Here is a 15,693-nt window from a genome sequence, read left to right as displayed (position 1 = left end):
CCATCTCTCAATCCCTCAGCTGCAAAAAAGGAGACACTGATACCTACAATCAAACACCTGCTATGAACTAAAACATGAGGAAAGCATTTTAGCCTTAGGTAGGTGTCCACTCACAGCGAGTTTGGTCATTATGATGATGAGGATGCCTGTTAATAAATTAAGCTAGACCAAACAGGAGAAATCACCTTAAAGGAGAAACATTTTAAGTCAATGAGCATTTCTTTTTGGATGGATTGCACAATATTCTATTGATTTTTTTAATAAACCAAATTTTGTCCATTAATTATAGATTTACAGGTTCATGGACAAGTCTCCAGAAAAAGAATTAGAGGCCTCTAAACTCCGTAAATTAAGAAAGTAAATTAAAAAAAAATCAGGGAGGAGGTTATACCTCATGTGGGAGAGTATGTGCTTAGCATGCATGAGGCACTCAGTTCAGTCCCCAGTAACTACATTTAAAAACTTTGTTTTTTAAGAAATGGGGAATTAAAGCAAAAAGATGGAGGAATACAGACTTTTTTAGAGACTCATCTCAGATTTAAGATGGGGAAGATACCATCTATTTCTCAGAGGAAATTTTGAGGACTATGTAAACTGGATCTGAGATATCTAGTTCTTTAACATTATTCATGAATTCATATTACCAAGTCATAAACTACCTGATAATCAACAGTGGTGATACTGATCATAACAGCTGCCATCACGGATCGAGCTCCGGCTAGGACTGCTCTGTTCTGACATCTCTGCCCCTGAGGCCTCACCAGACTGACAGCACTAAATTATGTCATTCATGAGCACCTCGTGTAAGTCCTCCATTTGTGCTTCTGACTCTCCCCTCACCAGCTCCTCTGAGGGAAGCACTGTTATCATCTTACCCACTCACAGATAAGGCGACTGAGGCACAGAGGCTAATCCCGTTCCAGGTCACATTGGCATTAAAGGACGTCTGTATTTCTGCTGTTTTGCTTTTGACAAAGGAATCTGAGATATCAATTCAAGGCAGACTGTTAAATAATCAAGTCTGTCAGGTCTTCACCTCAAAGAGCAGATACTATAAATTCCTGATGTAGGATGAGGCTGCCGCCACAAACTGACTCAGCTTGAAATTAATATCCAAGATGAAGCAGCGGATACACGTAAATATTCACGATTGTCAAGTCTGCTCACGGGTCTGGGCCCTTCACTGCCTGAACGGGGGTGAAATCCCCACCCGTGTCTGGGAGAGATGCACGGTGCTTCCCGGGCTCAAACAGGTTTCACGGGCTATTTCCTCCCACAGACTGGCCTCAACGGTTAAAAGCTCTCAAGGTTTTTACATCATGCAAAACAAAAAGACATTTCTGCAGATGGAGCACTTTCTTAGGCTTAAATCTTTTTTTGCCTACACTCACCCAGGGGGAAAAAAGAAACATGACTCTGCAAAGTCTCTGACCCTCACCACTCACAGGAGTAGAACAGCCACAGCAGAAGATGGCTCTTCACATTGCAGGATGAGAACAAAATAAAGATGCCCCAACAACAGGCACTCCCAGACACAGCGCTCAGCAGTCTTCTGCACAATCACGGTTGTGTAGCACCCATCACCTTCTATTTCCAGAACACTTCATCACCCCTAAAGAATCCGCCTATCACTAGCAGTCACTCCCTAATCCCCCTCCAACCAGCCCCTTCCAGCCATCACCTGCTCTCTGCCTCTGCATGTGCCTTTTCTGGGCATTTCAGATCACTGAAATCAACAATATTTGACCGTTTGTGTCTGCTTCCTTTCAATTAACAAGCTGTTATCAAGGCTTGTATATTTTGAAGTGGTATCAGCATCTCTTTCTTTTTTTTTTTTTGAAAACGTTAAAGATTATTAGAAGGTGGTAAGCACTATCAAAAAGAGTAGAGTGGAGCATAAGTGATTGGGTTTCAAAGGGAAAAGTGTGGGTTGAACAGTCAGGGTGGAGTTCCAAAAACAGGTGGCCTTTTTCATTTTCCTCTTTTTTTTTCTTTTTTATTCACTCTTACGTGTGAATAATCTTCCACTACATGGAGATACTACATTCTGTTCATCCATTCAGCAGCTATTTATGGACGAGTTCCAGAAAAATGAGTGTAAGAGTTGACTAGCATGGATGGCATTTAAGCAAAGGGCAAAATGTGCTTTCAAAAAAAAGCCAACAAACAGAGGCACAAGGAAATTCAGTGCGTTTCTGAGCAAAGTGCTTGCTTGCTTCGGCAGGACTACCGTGCAGGGCTGTGGCGGATATTGGCAGGAGTCACGGTGTGGGAGAAACATGAGAAGACTCCCCACTGCAAGTAGCTCAGACAATTCTCCTCCCTCATCCTGTATTGTTAGAGCAATATTTCTAGGTTACTCTTATTTCAAGTAATAGCACTTTAACTGCACATCTGATCATCTCCATCAGACCACCTTTCCTCCAAGCAACAGAAAAGCATTCAATGACCTGAGCAGCTCCAGGACATAATGGTGATGGATTAGGGAGTCCTGCAGCATTCCAGCCTGCAGGCACAAACTCCACATGTGCCCTGGTGATGTCCAGAAAATAAAATGCATGGAAATATCTCACTGTTTTTACACGACATCTGCCCTCAATTTGCCCCAAAATCATGCTGGCAAAGCACTAATCAACCCTCTCAATACAAAAATAAAAAAGCTAAGAAGGCAAATTTAGGCTCTTTCATTGAAAACCAGCAACCATCACTGCCAGTATCTGAGCTGGAATGCTCCTGACTTTGAAAACCACTGCGCAGTTACATTTCAAGCGTAAAACTCATATATGTATTCCTTGTAGATGATATTGCAGTAGGATTTTTCTTTTCAAAATTTCCAGTTGCAACATTAGCACAAGAAAGTTTATGTATAGGCTTTAAAAAAATCAATTATCCTCCACTTTCTTAATTTTGAACTAATTATTATTTTATAAATGTGGCTATGCTGCGTATTATAAACCGTTTGATTTCTGAAAACAAGACCTTTATGACCTCACTATTTCAGAGAAAACTTTAACGATTCTTTGAGAGGTGGGGCCTGGGGCGCCCACTATCAGCTCTTTAAATACTGACAAGGATGTGCTATTAAGTAATGCAAAGGCTCTAACTCCACATCAGCTCAGAAAGCAAAGAAACTACACCAAAGAATTCCTTAAATATTTTATATATTTCTATTCTTTTGAATATTAAAGTTCTTAAATGATATGATTTTTTTGAAAAAGACAACAGCTGTATTAAATTTCCTCTCACCAAGAAAGCAATCTTTATGAAGTAAAAAACCCCTATGGAAATCGAAATGACAGGACGTTTCTAGCTAAGTGAACATCCAGATCTGAACACAAACCTAAATCCGATCAGATCTCACTCGAACGAGCTCTACAAAGTCCTGGGCAACCCTGGAAATTAGCTCTTTTGTTCCAAATGTTGGCTGAGCTAAGATCATCACACTAGGCAGGGAAGGAGAGAAGAGGAAAATCCACCTGGCGGCCTCCATCAGTTTTCTTCCAGCCACAAAATGCCTCTAGGTCGGCCCGCTAACAAGTCCCCCAATAAGGAAAGCCGGCATCCACACTGCCCCTGCCATCCCCAAGTAGCCCCGATGCCCATATCCCAGCCTGTGAATGGTCTTCTAATGATCCCCCAGTTGGTGGCACCCACCCCCTCTTCCCCGCTATACAAACACAGAGAGCCACGGCAGCCTTCCCAAATCACAAATTTGATTACATCAACCCCCACTTCAAACCCTTTAGAGGCTCCCTGTTAGAGTTCTAGCCCCACCCCAGACCCTGCTCGCCCATCCTCACCTAAGTACACAGGTCCCCAGTGACCACAGGGGCCCCTGACCTGCTCCTACTTCCCACTTGCTCCAGTCTCATTTTGACTGTTTTCCAAGGAAGCCTTCCCTCCCTCCAACCTCCACAATTTGTTCCTCTCTTCCTAGAACATTCTAGGCTAAGTCAACTTCTGACAATGCTAAGCTCTCAAGAAGCAAATACATTTTGCTTACTAATGTGGCTACACGCTCTCTCCCCTAGACTCACAGAAGTGCACGTGTAATGTATAAATGAATGACCGGTTGGGTCTCAAAGGGACAGACATACCTGCTCTCGCCCGTCCCGATCCTTCGGTCTGTAGAATATCAGAAGCAAAACCAGAAGTACCTTTCCTGAGGGTCACTTCTGTTGACACCCTTCACTGCCTACTGTGTCAGTTCTAGTAAAACTCAACTTCTTCCAAAACCCTACATCCCGGACTCTCTCCAGTGTCCTCCCCAGCAGGGGCTCCCTCCACCCTGGACCGCACAGGGCACTCTCCACGGGTGCCCACGCCAAAAGCCTCCAGGCCTCTGCCCGGGCTGCACCTGCGATCTGAGACACATTCTTGACTCCTTCTCCTGGCTGACTCTTACTCTGTCCTCACAACTGAATGTAGAGCCCATTTCTTCCAGGAATTCCTCTCCGATAATGTCCTTTAGGTCTTGTCTGGTCTCTATCTATAGCAGCAGTACATGGTGACCAACTGGGTGTTTGCCCGCTCCTTTGAGACCACGAACACTTGGGAACCACGTGGGAAGGAGTGAGAGATTACAAGACGGTTGAGGGAAGCAAAAAGCAGAAATCACAGTCCAAGTCCCAAATTCAAGGATACTTTCTCAGAAAAAAGTATAAACTATTTCACACGTGTGCAATTTGGCTACTATTTTTGTGGCTTGTGGACAGCAAGAACTTGGTGTTCTAGTCCAAAACCTAGGTTACATGCAAAGAAATGTATATATTCATATCCAAAGGAAACAAGAGCTGCTCAACAACAGTTTGCAGTTAGAACTGAAAGGAACTTTGATAAAGGCAATCTCTCTCTCTCTCTTTTCTTTCTTTTCTGGCATCATATAATTTTAGAAGTATTTGCGTGACTAACAGATGGCTACAGCCCGTGATTCTGCACTGAAGTGTTTGGGGCTGAGGAAGACCAGATTAGATTCACTCTGTAAATGCAATCACACCAACACACTGATAGGTGCCGTGGTGGTGAAACTGATGTTCCAAAGCAGGCAACCTTATTCGGTAAGAGAACTCTAAATAGAAAGGAAGAAATGCAATGTCCTATACTGAATTTCATTTGCTATATGGGCCATTAACTGATAGTATATCTTGACTAATGAAACCCAAAAATAAATTGACAATGTCGGTTTTCTTCATCTGACCATTTTATGCTAACATCGGATATTAAATCCTCACTCCATACGGAAGCTCAGGCCTATGCTGCAGCACAGTTACACCCCGTGGAAGAAAGCCGACCAAGGGAGAATTGGAGAGTTTCCCTTTAGAAGCTGCGAAGTGTGGTTTTACACCTGTATATCATTTGCAACCACATCATCGACAATGGAGTTAGACGTTACCTCTGTGGGGCGAAAAGCACTGCATGCTTCAGAACCATCAAAGAACGCTGAGCTTTGTGAAACAGTCCTGAGGCACTTAAATCATACTTTTTCTGAAAGGCTCCAAATCTGACCCACTTCACCATTCCAGGTATAACAGGGAAGTACTGGAAACAGTAGAGAGAACATGCCCTTGAAGTCTGACAAGGCTCTGCTTGAATCCTGCTACAGTATTTATCAACCGCTAAAAAAACCAATTCCTTAACCCCTCTGAGAATGCTTCCCAATCCCCAAAAGGGGGCTGTCAGCGCCCACCTGGGAGTCATGGATGTGAATGAAACACGCAAGTAGGGCGGCCGACTGCTACCTGACACGGGGCCTGGCTAGTTTCGATCCGCTGCCCTTCTGCCCCTTTAAACTTGCACTGATCCCCCTGGTAAGGATCAAGTCCCCGGAACAGACTGCCCGTATCTTCTGTGTATCCCTGGATACATGACTTACACTTAGGAGGCCAGAAAAACAACTGCCTCCTCCCAAGTCACTAACAATATTCTTAAGAGTCTGGGTATTTTTAACTCTATTTTTCAGGGAGACTATTCCAGAACTTTCCAAGCACCATTCTCCAGGTTGGCTCCCCTCCCAGTGCCCATCCTTCTTACCTCAGATCCTCTGTCTGACTGCCTCCTGTTCATGGGAAAGCGAGTCCAGTAGGGTGGGGACTCCCTAGGCCTCCCTCCCTCCCTCACAGGTGACTGTGAATACCTTCTCCCCACTCCAACTCCAGCTTCTGAGGATTCTAACCTTCCGTATCCTGCAGCCTCTGCACCTTCCTAAGACGCACACGTGGCCAAGACTCTCCCTTTGGATTTCTTTCTGGCTGGCCCTGCTGACCCCCAGGCCCCTTAAGGATAAATGGGATTGCTCTGAAAATGATAAACGCCGCTGGCTGACACACCAAAGCTGCATGGTCTGGGCTTACCTCCAACCGAGGCACAGCCCTCCCCTCCCTCAGCCTCAGTCTGCAGCTCTCGAGATGATCTAATTCACATGCAAGGCTGTGAACACCAGCTAAGAATGACGACTCCCAACTTGTATCTCTAGTCCAGCTCCTTCACCTGAGCCCCAGTCTCATAGAGCCGAGTGCCTCTTTGAAGTCCTAACTTGGATGAAAAATGGCATCTTAAAAATGCCTCATGTCCACCATTTACTCTGGAATTCGATTCCTGGCAGGTACCTCCCAGACTCCCCATTTTAGTAACAGCCTCAGCACCCACCTAGTTGTCTCAGCTCACATTCAATTTCCACTGTTCCCTCCCCCCGGCCCTGCCCTGGAATCAGTCCTGTTATTTTCGCCAATAAGCTGATCTCAAGTGTGGTTTTGCAGGGACCATGGCCGGAAACACACAAGCTCACAGCATGGTTCACTAACAGTCCGCCGTAGGGTGCTCCCTGGAGGGGGAGGCATCTCCTGCCGCTGGTCACCTCAGAAGGCACTGGACTCTCACACAGGAGGCCCAGGAGAAGGGACTCAAGATTTTCCCGTGGTCTGAGCTTTGAAGGGCCCGAGGTCTGGGGGAGCTCCTAATTAGCAGACACACTTGCCAGTGAGCAGATGAGGATGGGGGAACCCACGCAAGGCTGTTATCACTTCAACTCCTGGGCTCTCGGGAGCCACGGGAAAGACCTGTGTCCAGTGTACAGCCCAGCCATCACAGATCCCAGCCTGCATTTGCCAACCCGCACAGCCTAGACTCCATCTACTTGCGACATTTACTTCTGTTCTGTTCCCCACCCAGAATGTGATGGACTCATTCAGATATTCTGGCCTGTCTCAAGCGAGACAGATTCAGTGAAAAATGAAGTGTCCACATTTGGACCAGAGCATGAAAGGAGAAACAAGGCCTCATGGTCAGCATGATGGTGGTGGCCAAACCCTTCCACCGGGTGAGATGAACCATGGTGAGGGTGAGAATCCAGGGTCCTAGGTCGGCCAAATCATCTTCCTTCACGGTTGTCTGGGGTGTTGGAGACTGACTACCACAAACTAACGACACGGCTGTCAGTGGTGGACGTCAGCTGCAACAGAAACGGATTCAACTCTTTACTGCCAACATGGGTTAAAAGTAAAGGCCGGGGCAGGGAGGTCTGCACGGCTGCTGAGGCAAACCACAGACCCAGCTCTGAATGCCCACTGGCTGGAGCAGAGAGGAAGCTACGGCCCTTTTAGCTGTCCCTGTGTCCAACAGATCCAGGTGAGCCAGCTACTTAGGAGAAGGTCATGTTGTCCTGATACCCAGAAAAACCAGCCTCGTAAAGGGAACAAATAGTGTCATGGATTTTAGACCCAATTCTGCCCCTTTATGAAGGCAAAGTAAAGTAAATGGCACGGGGAAGTTGAATGCAAAAAAAAAAAATTAAAGAACCAAACGGTGACCGCTTCCTCCAACAGCGTCCCCTGCAACTGTCACCCCCGAGCCGGCCACTTCCTCACCAGTGACCGCCGGCCAGGAAGCGCCGTCACGCACGTCACACAGCGACAGCCAGGAACCGCGTGCCGAGCACGTTTGTGTAAAAGCAGGAATCGAGCAAAATGCTGCAGAGTTTGACCTTACAAGTTTAAATACTCCATGAAAAGAATCCCTGAGCAGCCGACTAAATCAATTCGCATCTTACTTCTTCAAAACAATCAAACAAATTTAATAAGGGCGCATTTGTCACCAAATAAAAGGAGGACCAAACAGGTCCCTCAAAGCAAGGATTTTAACAGGTATCTAACACCAGTGGGTAATGTGCTAACAAAGCAAATATTCCAAAACATTAGAAAATACAAAATGACTAGGATAATACATGGATCAAGACAGATATTAAGATTTTGCTTTTTAAAGCGATGGAGACAGTATGGAGGGCAATCTGGCTATTTCCAATGCAGGGTGTGCACAGCCCACATTTTCAGATGCAACAACATGCTCACTGGGCAGTACAAATGAAAAAGGAATAAAGAAAAAGGAAAAGAGGAACAAGAGAAAATTAGAAACACACAAGAAAAAAAATGATTTTGACAGCATGTACAAGAATTTACGTGAGTGTGTGAGGCCAGGGACGAGGGGATGGTGAGACCCACCATCACCCCCTGCTCCAGGGAAAGCAGGGACCTAAGGGGAGCGGCGCTGCCGGGGGACCCCAACGTGGTCAGCGCCCCTAACCAAAATTCCACCTACAAGCTTCAAGGCAGCTTTTGAGCTACAAATTGTGGTCGCATTTCAGTCTGGACCGTTTTACTCACTTCCACCAAGAGTAGCAGGAGAGAATTAGGCTCTGCTCCTGTACCAAAGAATTGTTTAAATAATTAATGACTGTGGAATACTAAAAGCAACAATGGGGTAAAAGTGACTGGAGGAGAATGTGCTTGACCCGAGCTCACTGGCCGCGTTATCTCACTGACGTTCAGAAGCTGGCTGAGCCCTTATGGTACCAGAACAGACAGACCCAAAAGGAGGGAGGTTTAATGCGCTGCTGTATTTCGATACTGGGAGCCATGCCTGGTACACGAGGTTCTGGGTAAACAATGGGGACAGTGTCAACCACTGTGGGCTAATTACACATCCGGATACTCCGCCAAGTCCCAAGGGCAGACTTCAAAAGACAAAAACAAGCTGGCATTCTCTGGTGGGGCTGCAGACTCAGAGACAAGCATTTGTTGAGCAAAAATATCACCAGTGCCTCCTATGACAAAAGAGGAGGCACTGGCGTGGGGGCTGGGGCAGGGCTCCAGGCTTCCACTGCTCACTCACCAGTCTGTCCAGGGGGAGAAGTGGTCCCTGATTATGTTGCACTGATGCACCTACCTTGACTAATGCCTGGGGCCTCAGCAGGTGTTGACAGGAGAGGTGAACGGAGCCAGACTTGGTGTAGCACGGTGCTGGCAGCTATGCCCTCAGCAGTGCCCAGGCTCCTATACATGCCAGCTCATCTTAAGAAGCAGATGGGGAGTGCGGGCATGTAGATCACAGGGCCCTGAGAGGACAAGTACAGATCATGGCTACAGCATGCCTCTCCCCTTCCTTAAGTCATAGAGGTATGTCTGGGAGGAACAGAAAATTCATCCAGAGCCCGCTACATTATCTCTCGCAGGTGGGACTCGTGTCCCCTGTGCTTCTCACTCACAGGGCTGGTCTAGACATTCTTTTTATCAATTCTCTAGCATCTTCTCCTCCAACTTACCAACAACCAGAGAGTAGGATCTGATCTTAGCTAAGTTCAAGAGTCACAGAGCACTTCCTTCACAGCGGGCCCAGAAACATGTGCCAGGTTCTCCGACCGTCACCTGTGGGACCACCATGAGCCCTCTCCAGACTCAAGGACAGAGGCCGTAGGCCGGGGGAACACAGCTTCCCTCACTCTCCCCAGCAAAGGTTTCCACGTCTCGGAAAAGGCATCTCACCCTCTTCTGCCTGAGGGACAGCACAACAGATACACCGGGAAACAGAGCTGAAGTTGGGGGGGTAGGCAGCCCAGAAGAGCTCGTCTGTACTTCCGAGGCAATGTGGGGCCGTTGACTTAATCACAGGGAAAAAGTGAGAATGAACATTTCCCTGCTCTGTCCCATACACCGTGATACGCCTTTCCCTGCATAAGGAGTTCATTCGGAAGTCCCCGGCGGTGTTTCTGATGTCCTAACTTGGCATGGAGGCTGTCGGGCAAGAAGAGAGGGCCTGAGCAGAATAGGTGCTGGGCCTGGGAGGCAGGAGACACCGGCTCCAGCCCCAGCTCAACCAGCTCCTCGTTCCGCCTCTCGGGGTTCAGCATCTCATCTATAAGCAAAGGGATGAGACTGTCCCAGGACAGGCTGCCCAACAGAAATGAAATGAGAGCCATGTAAATAACGTTTCCCATTTGCCACGTTTAAAATGGTAAACAAAGAAACAAACCAACAAACAAAAAACAAATACTAGAAACTGATTTTAAGAACAGATCTTACTTAATCTACTGTATGTAAAATACTATCATTTTGACATGTAAGCAATATAGGAAGTAAAGAGATAGTTTATATACTTTTACTAGACAAGCCTCAGTGTCTGATGTGCATTTGACCTAGAGCACATCTCAGCTCAGTCCAGCCTCCTCCCCAGTGCTCCTAGCATCAGTGGCTTTGGCTACTTTATTGGACAGCAACCCCAGGGTTCCCACCATGGTCCTGGCTGTAAAGCGGGAGTAAGTGTCCACACTAACCCTAAAAGGATCTCTCTGAAACAAAGGCGGATTCACTTTGAAATGTCTGTAAACCGGCGGGCTGCATCTCCATCCCCCCTTGGCTACAAGACAGACTTCTTCCTTGCTGATCCCTTTCTGGATGTAGGGAAACAATCCGGCACAAAGCCAGGGTGGACTGGCCTCCAGGTAAACTTACCTGCTGTCTGTGTCCAGTCCCATGAAGTCCTCCTTCTCAAACGGGATGCAGGGGAGGGGGATCTTGTCCCCAGAATTCTTGGGGCCACCATCCAGCCACTTGGAATTGAGCAAGATGAAGAGTGACTCAGTGAAGTCCTCGATCCTCTTCTCCACCACCCTGCAGTCCTCTAAATTTGAAGGCAACGTCGGTGCGCGGCTGCTCGACTTCTTCCACATGCAGTACAAAGACAAAGAGCTGAGAGTCATTATCGAGGTGCCATACAGCTCCTCTGCACGTGGAGCTTCTCCAAGGCCTTGGCAGAGAGACAGTCGGTAATGGTGACAAGGCCCACGACCTTGCAGTGTTTCTGGAAGACGCTCCACCCATTCTCGGGCACATAGCGGTGCCTGTAGTGGATACAGAGTGTCCACTGGGAGCCACATGGGCTGATATGGCTCACCGAGGTGAGTAGCTGATAGATGCAAAAGAAATTCTCCTCTGAGATGATCTCCATGGTTTGGACTACAACGGGAAGAGTCTGGTGGTCCTCAGCACACTGCACGTAGTCAGGGATGCTCATGTTGCAGGCCCTGCCGAGACAGGAGAGGAGATCGAGGTACATACTCTGCTGTGTGCTATGGGCCCATCTGGGTTGCGGTGACCTGGTGTGTACCAGACAGAAGGCAAGGGAAGCCAAAGCAAATCCGGGGGTACAGTTTGTCCTCATAGTCTGCACATGGCTACTGTAGCTCGGATCACATTACCCAGCTTTTGGTCTAGGCTTCCTGCCTCTGCAGAGAAAGGTCATTTCTTATTTTCTATTTCCAAGCACCTAGCAAGGCCCTGATGCAAAGTCACTGCTCAAAAATGCTGAATAAAGAAATGAACAAAGGAAATGCTTCCCCAACCCCCTTCAGCAGAATATAAAGAGAAGGACCACAGTAGGATCAAAAGATCTGGATTCCTATTCAATTTATTTGAACCCCTTAGCTTCATAGTAATGGATAAGAAAACTTGCCTTGGGGTAGAGGGTACTGTTCATTGGTGGAGCACATGCTTAGCATGTACGAGGTCCTGGGTTCAAACCCCAGTACCTCATTTTAAAAAATCAAACAAATAAATACACCTAATTTCCCTCCTGAAAAAGTATTTTTTAATTCAAAAGTCAAAAAACACCTTGCAATTGACACAACATTGTAAACTTGACTATACATCAATTAAAAAAAATCCATGCCTTGCAAGAATATATCTGGATTACGGGTGTTTGCAAATGTAAAATGCCTAGGGTACCACCTGCATAAAAAGTGGTGACTGTACAATTGTACTATCCCCCCTTTATGAGCTTTTCTTCCTTTGGGGGAGTTATAACCTCTCAGAGCTAATTTTCTCAGTTTAAAAAATATAAATATTTCCTGGTTCTCAGTACTGCTGAAGAATCAGATAACCCTAAGAAAGCATCTGACCCACAGAATTTACTCAATAAATGTTTCTTGAATGAATGAATAAACAAGCAAAGTGAATGCTGCTCCCTGCCAAAGACCATCATAATGATACTTCCTGGGAATCCCAAGCCCACGTTCACCAGACTCTGCACTAACAATGTGGGTGACCTGGGCAGGCCTGTGTGCTTCTCTAAGCCCCAATTTAATCGTGGATAGAAATGAGGGCAATAACACAAACCTCAAATTGTTAGTGAGTCAGTAATGAATTGTACCCCAATATTGCAAGATGGAACCATTAAGGAAAACTGGGAAAAGAGTCCATAGGCTCTCTCCATATTATCTCTTACTACCACATGGGAATCTACATTACATCTCAAAATAAAAAGTCTAATTTTTTAAAGAGGTTTTCGAGGTTAGGTGAGCTCACTGTCTCAAATAAGGAACACACAGTACAAATAGGACAATGCCCAGCCCATGAGATACACTCAGTTAACATTCCCACTGAGCCCACTAGTCCCTCCAACTTCTAATGGTGTCCACTTCCAAGAGCCCATGTGACCATCCTTGTTCTAATTTTCTATTTGTAATTTTTTTCTTTTCATTAAATAGAAACACCCAATTCCATAGAATTCTTACCAGATATCATGATGGCAGCCCTTCAAAACCTGACCACAGAGATCATGATGGCAGCCCTTCTTGGTGAAACAATAAAATGAATAGCCATTTTCACAAGACCTCTGAGTAAATCTACTAGGGAACTTCATCCTGGACTGAGGAAGAGGACTGGGGAGGAGGGGGCATTCAGGGGCACAGAGAATCATGGGCCACCTCTCCCACGATGGGCTTTAGACTCACCCTCACCCTTCAGGAACTACTAAATACACACAGACAGAGTGCTATGGACAAGATTTTTTTTTTTTTAAACAAATCCCTGAATCCCTAGCAGGTCTTGTTTCTACCCATACACAAATGGCTTATTTGCATAATGTTTCACAAAAGCCTTAAAATATTATCACCCCAACTTGACACATCAAGAAACTGAGGTAGAGTAGTTTATCACATTCTACAAGATTAGAGAGAGGCCACGTCAGACACCGTATTTAAATCCAAGCCCCTGCTCCAGTGCTCACACTAGAAAGTGTGACATACTGCCCCTTTCCTGCCCTCTCCCTGCAATCAATCTCTGAAGAGTCTTTTCTGTGTCACCTGGAATCACAATCACATTCATTTTCCACAAAGAGCTATGTCACTCCTTGGAGGACTTTTCAAAATCTAAAGGGTTGGTTTGAGAGGAGAGATTTGCATTTTCTGTTTCTCAAAGGAAACATGGCTTTAAAAGAAACTGAAAAGTAGTTATCTAGTCTAATCCCTCATTGTGCAGAGAAAGAACCGGAGACTCAGAAGAGATGAGGAAAGGGCCTTATTAACAAATATTGCCTCAGCGCAGCACCAAGCCAGACCTGGCACTTCTAGGGGAGGATCTGGAAGGCCCAGGAGAATGAGTGTTAGAAAACAGAAAGAGAAGAAGCATACAAGGCCCCGTCTCTTCACCACCATAACATGAATTTCCACCAAATTACCCAGAATGGGTGCAGCCAATATTAAATTTGTCAAAAGAGGTTATAGAATTCTCAACCATAGTGGAAATTCCAACATTTACTGTGCTTTTTTCCCAGTTCAAGCATCAATTCAGTGGGCACTCTGTACCAGGGACTACACGAGGCCTGGGGTTCTCCCAAATACAGATCTCTATTACCACGTGTGCAAACCACATTAAGGCCACCAGAAGAAAAGCGCCCACAGATAAGATGGAATTACTGAAACTGAGAGCAGCAAAAGAGCATATATTACTAGGAAAAACGGTGCTCCTAGTAATGGACTCATGGACATAGAAAGCAAACTGTGTTTAGCAGGCAGGAAAGGGGGGATTAACAGATACAAATTAGTAAATATAAAATAAATGACAAGGACCTGCTACATAACACAGGGAACTATATTCAATTTCTTGTAGTGATTTATACTAAAAACAATCTAAAACATATATATATATACATATGCATATGTTTATAACTGAATCTCTGCTGTACACTTGAAACTAACATTGTAAATTGAATACACTTAAATAAAAAATAATTTTAAAAAATAAGTAAAAATAAATGCAACGCCATTAAGAAAAAATAAAAGAACTCTCTAATCCCCTTAACTGTAGGTGGTCGAGAAATCTAGCTGCAAACACCAAGTCCACTGGATCACTCCAGCACTGGCTGTCACTCTTTCTGACCATCAGAGAGTCACTTGCTTCACTGAGGTTACTTTTCTCTTCTGTGAAAGGCTACAGTTGCAACTAACGATGTATAGAATCTCATCATTCACAAGCCCAAAAAGTAGTGAGGACTTCACATGGGCCAGGCTCTGGTCAGATGAAAAGATAGGGTCCCAGATATATTCATGGGTAGAAGAAGTTTATGCCATAAAGGTATAAATTCTTCCTGTTTTGATAGACAGATTCATTTCAATTCTGGTTAGAATTCCTACCCGATTTTTCTTGGAATATAACAAGTTAATTTATGGTCAGGAATAGCCAAGAAATTTCTTTAGAACCACCACTTGGGAGGGGTGGATAGGTCATTCATTTCCACTGCTCTTTCTGAAGTGATGAAAACGTTCTGGAATAATAATGCATGCACCACTGTGAATATGCAAAAAGCTGCTGAATTGTACCATTTAAATGGATGGAATTCATGGTGTGTGAACTATATCACAATAAAATTGTCCTATGAAAATTATTTCTTGACAATTATTTTTCAGTTTATACACTAGTCTGTCCCACAATTTAAGAAAAACAAAAAACCTAAACAAGCCAAACTATGCCAGGAGCACTTTAGGGCTGCAATATGCCTGGGTCTCCAAGGCCTCTGGTGGTGCTGTTCCTGTTAACACACACTAGCTGGGCTGGGCTAGTTAGGGACTGTAACTATCTTTTGAAAATCGAGGATCACTCCTTTCACCCTGGGAGAGGGAAGGAAGGAGGATGTCACAGCCTCATGCCTTCAGCACATTTTTAACAGAACCAAGCCCTGCTTTCACCACTGCAATCCCTCTCACTATAAAAACACGTGACATCAACAAGCACCGCCATCATAACACCTGAAAGTGTTCAAGGTACTTACCTGAGGCAGAAACATGGAGGGGGGAGACAGAACCTCGCTTAGCAGTGACGCTCCCTTATCCCGACTCCACCAGGAGAAGCTGGGCGTTAGAGCCGGAGGCTTTCAGCCCAGGTAGCAGCGCCCACGCCACAGAGCTGGTCCTCAGGGAGCGGGAAAGGGAGAGCAGGGCAGCCCCGGGGTCGCGGGGCAGGGAAAGCGGGGAGGGGGACGCGGGCTGCAGCCTCGCTCGGAGGACAGCCCCAGCCACAGTCCCAGGCGCCCGCCCCCGTCCGGGTCCGCAGACCCCGCCCGCCCGGGACACAGCCCGCCCAGGGGCGGGGA

General features: G+C 45.9%; 1 protein-coding gene across 6 annotated transcripts in view; it reads right to left on the bottom strand.

The window, feature by feature from the left end:
* Window positions 1-15,693, bottom strand: part of LOC140694718 (uncharacterized) — a 204,121-nt gene that overhangs the window by 92,480 nt on the left and 95,948 nt on the right. For 3 of the 6 annotated variants that reach the window (XR_012070315.1, XR_012070311.1, XR_012070306.1), the window contains exon 1: window positions 10,779-11,005. The exons of 1 other annotated variant lie outside the window; for it this stretch is intronic. Coding sequence is in view for 1 of the 5 variants with exons in the window: in XM_072957828.1 (XP_072813929.1) it covers window positions 11,026-11,350 (325 nt within the window). In the remaining 4 variants the exon portion in view is untranslated. Of the gene's footprint in view, window positions 1-10,778; window positions 11,351-15,693 lie in introns of those variants that run through there. 2 more of the 6 variants (XR_012070310.1, XM_072957828.1) reach the window with 2 other exon arrangements.

This window comes from Vicugna pacos, unplaced genomic scaffold (assembly GCF_048564905.1).
Source record: "Vicugna pacos unplaced genomic scaffold, VicPac4 scaffold_103, whole genome shotgun sequence".
Taxonomy (NCBI): Eukaryota; Metazoa; Chordata; class Mammalia; order Artiodactyla; family Camelidae; genus Vicugna; species Vicugna pacos.
This window is presented reverse-complemented; position numbering and strand designations above follow the sequence as displayed.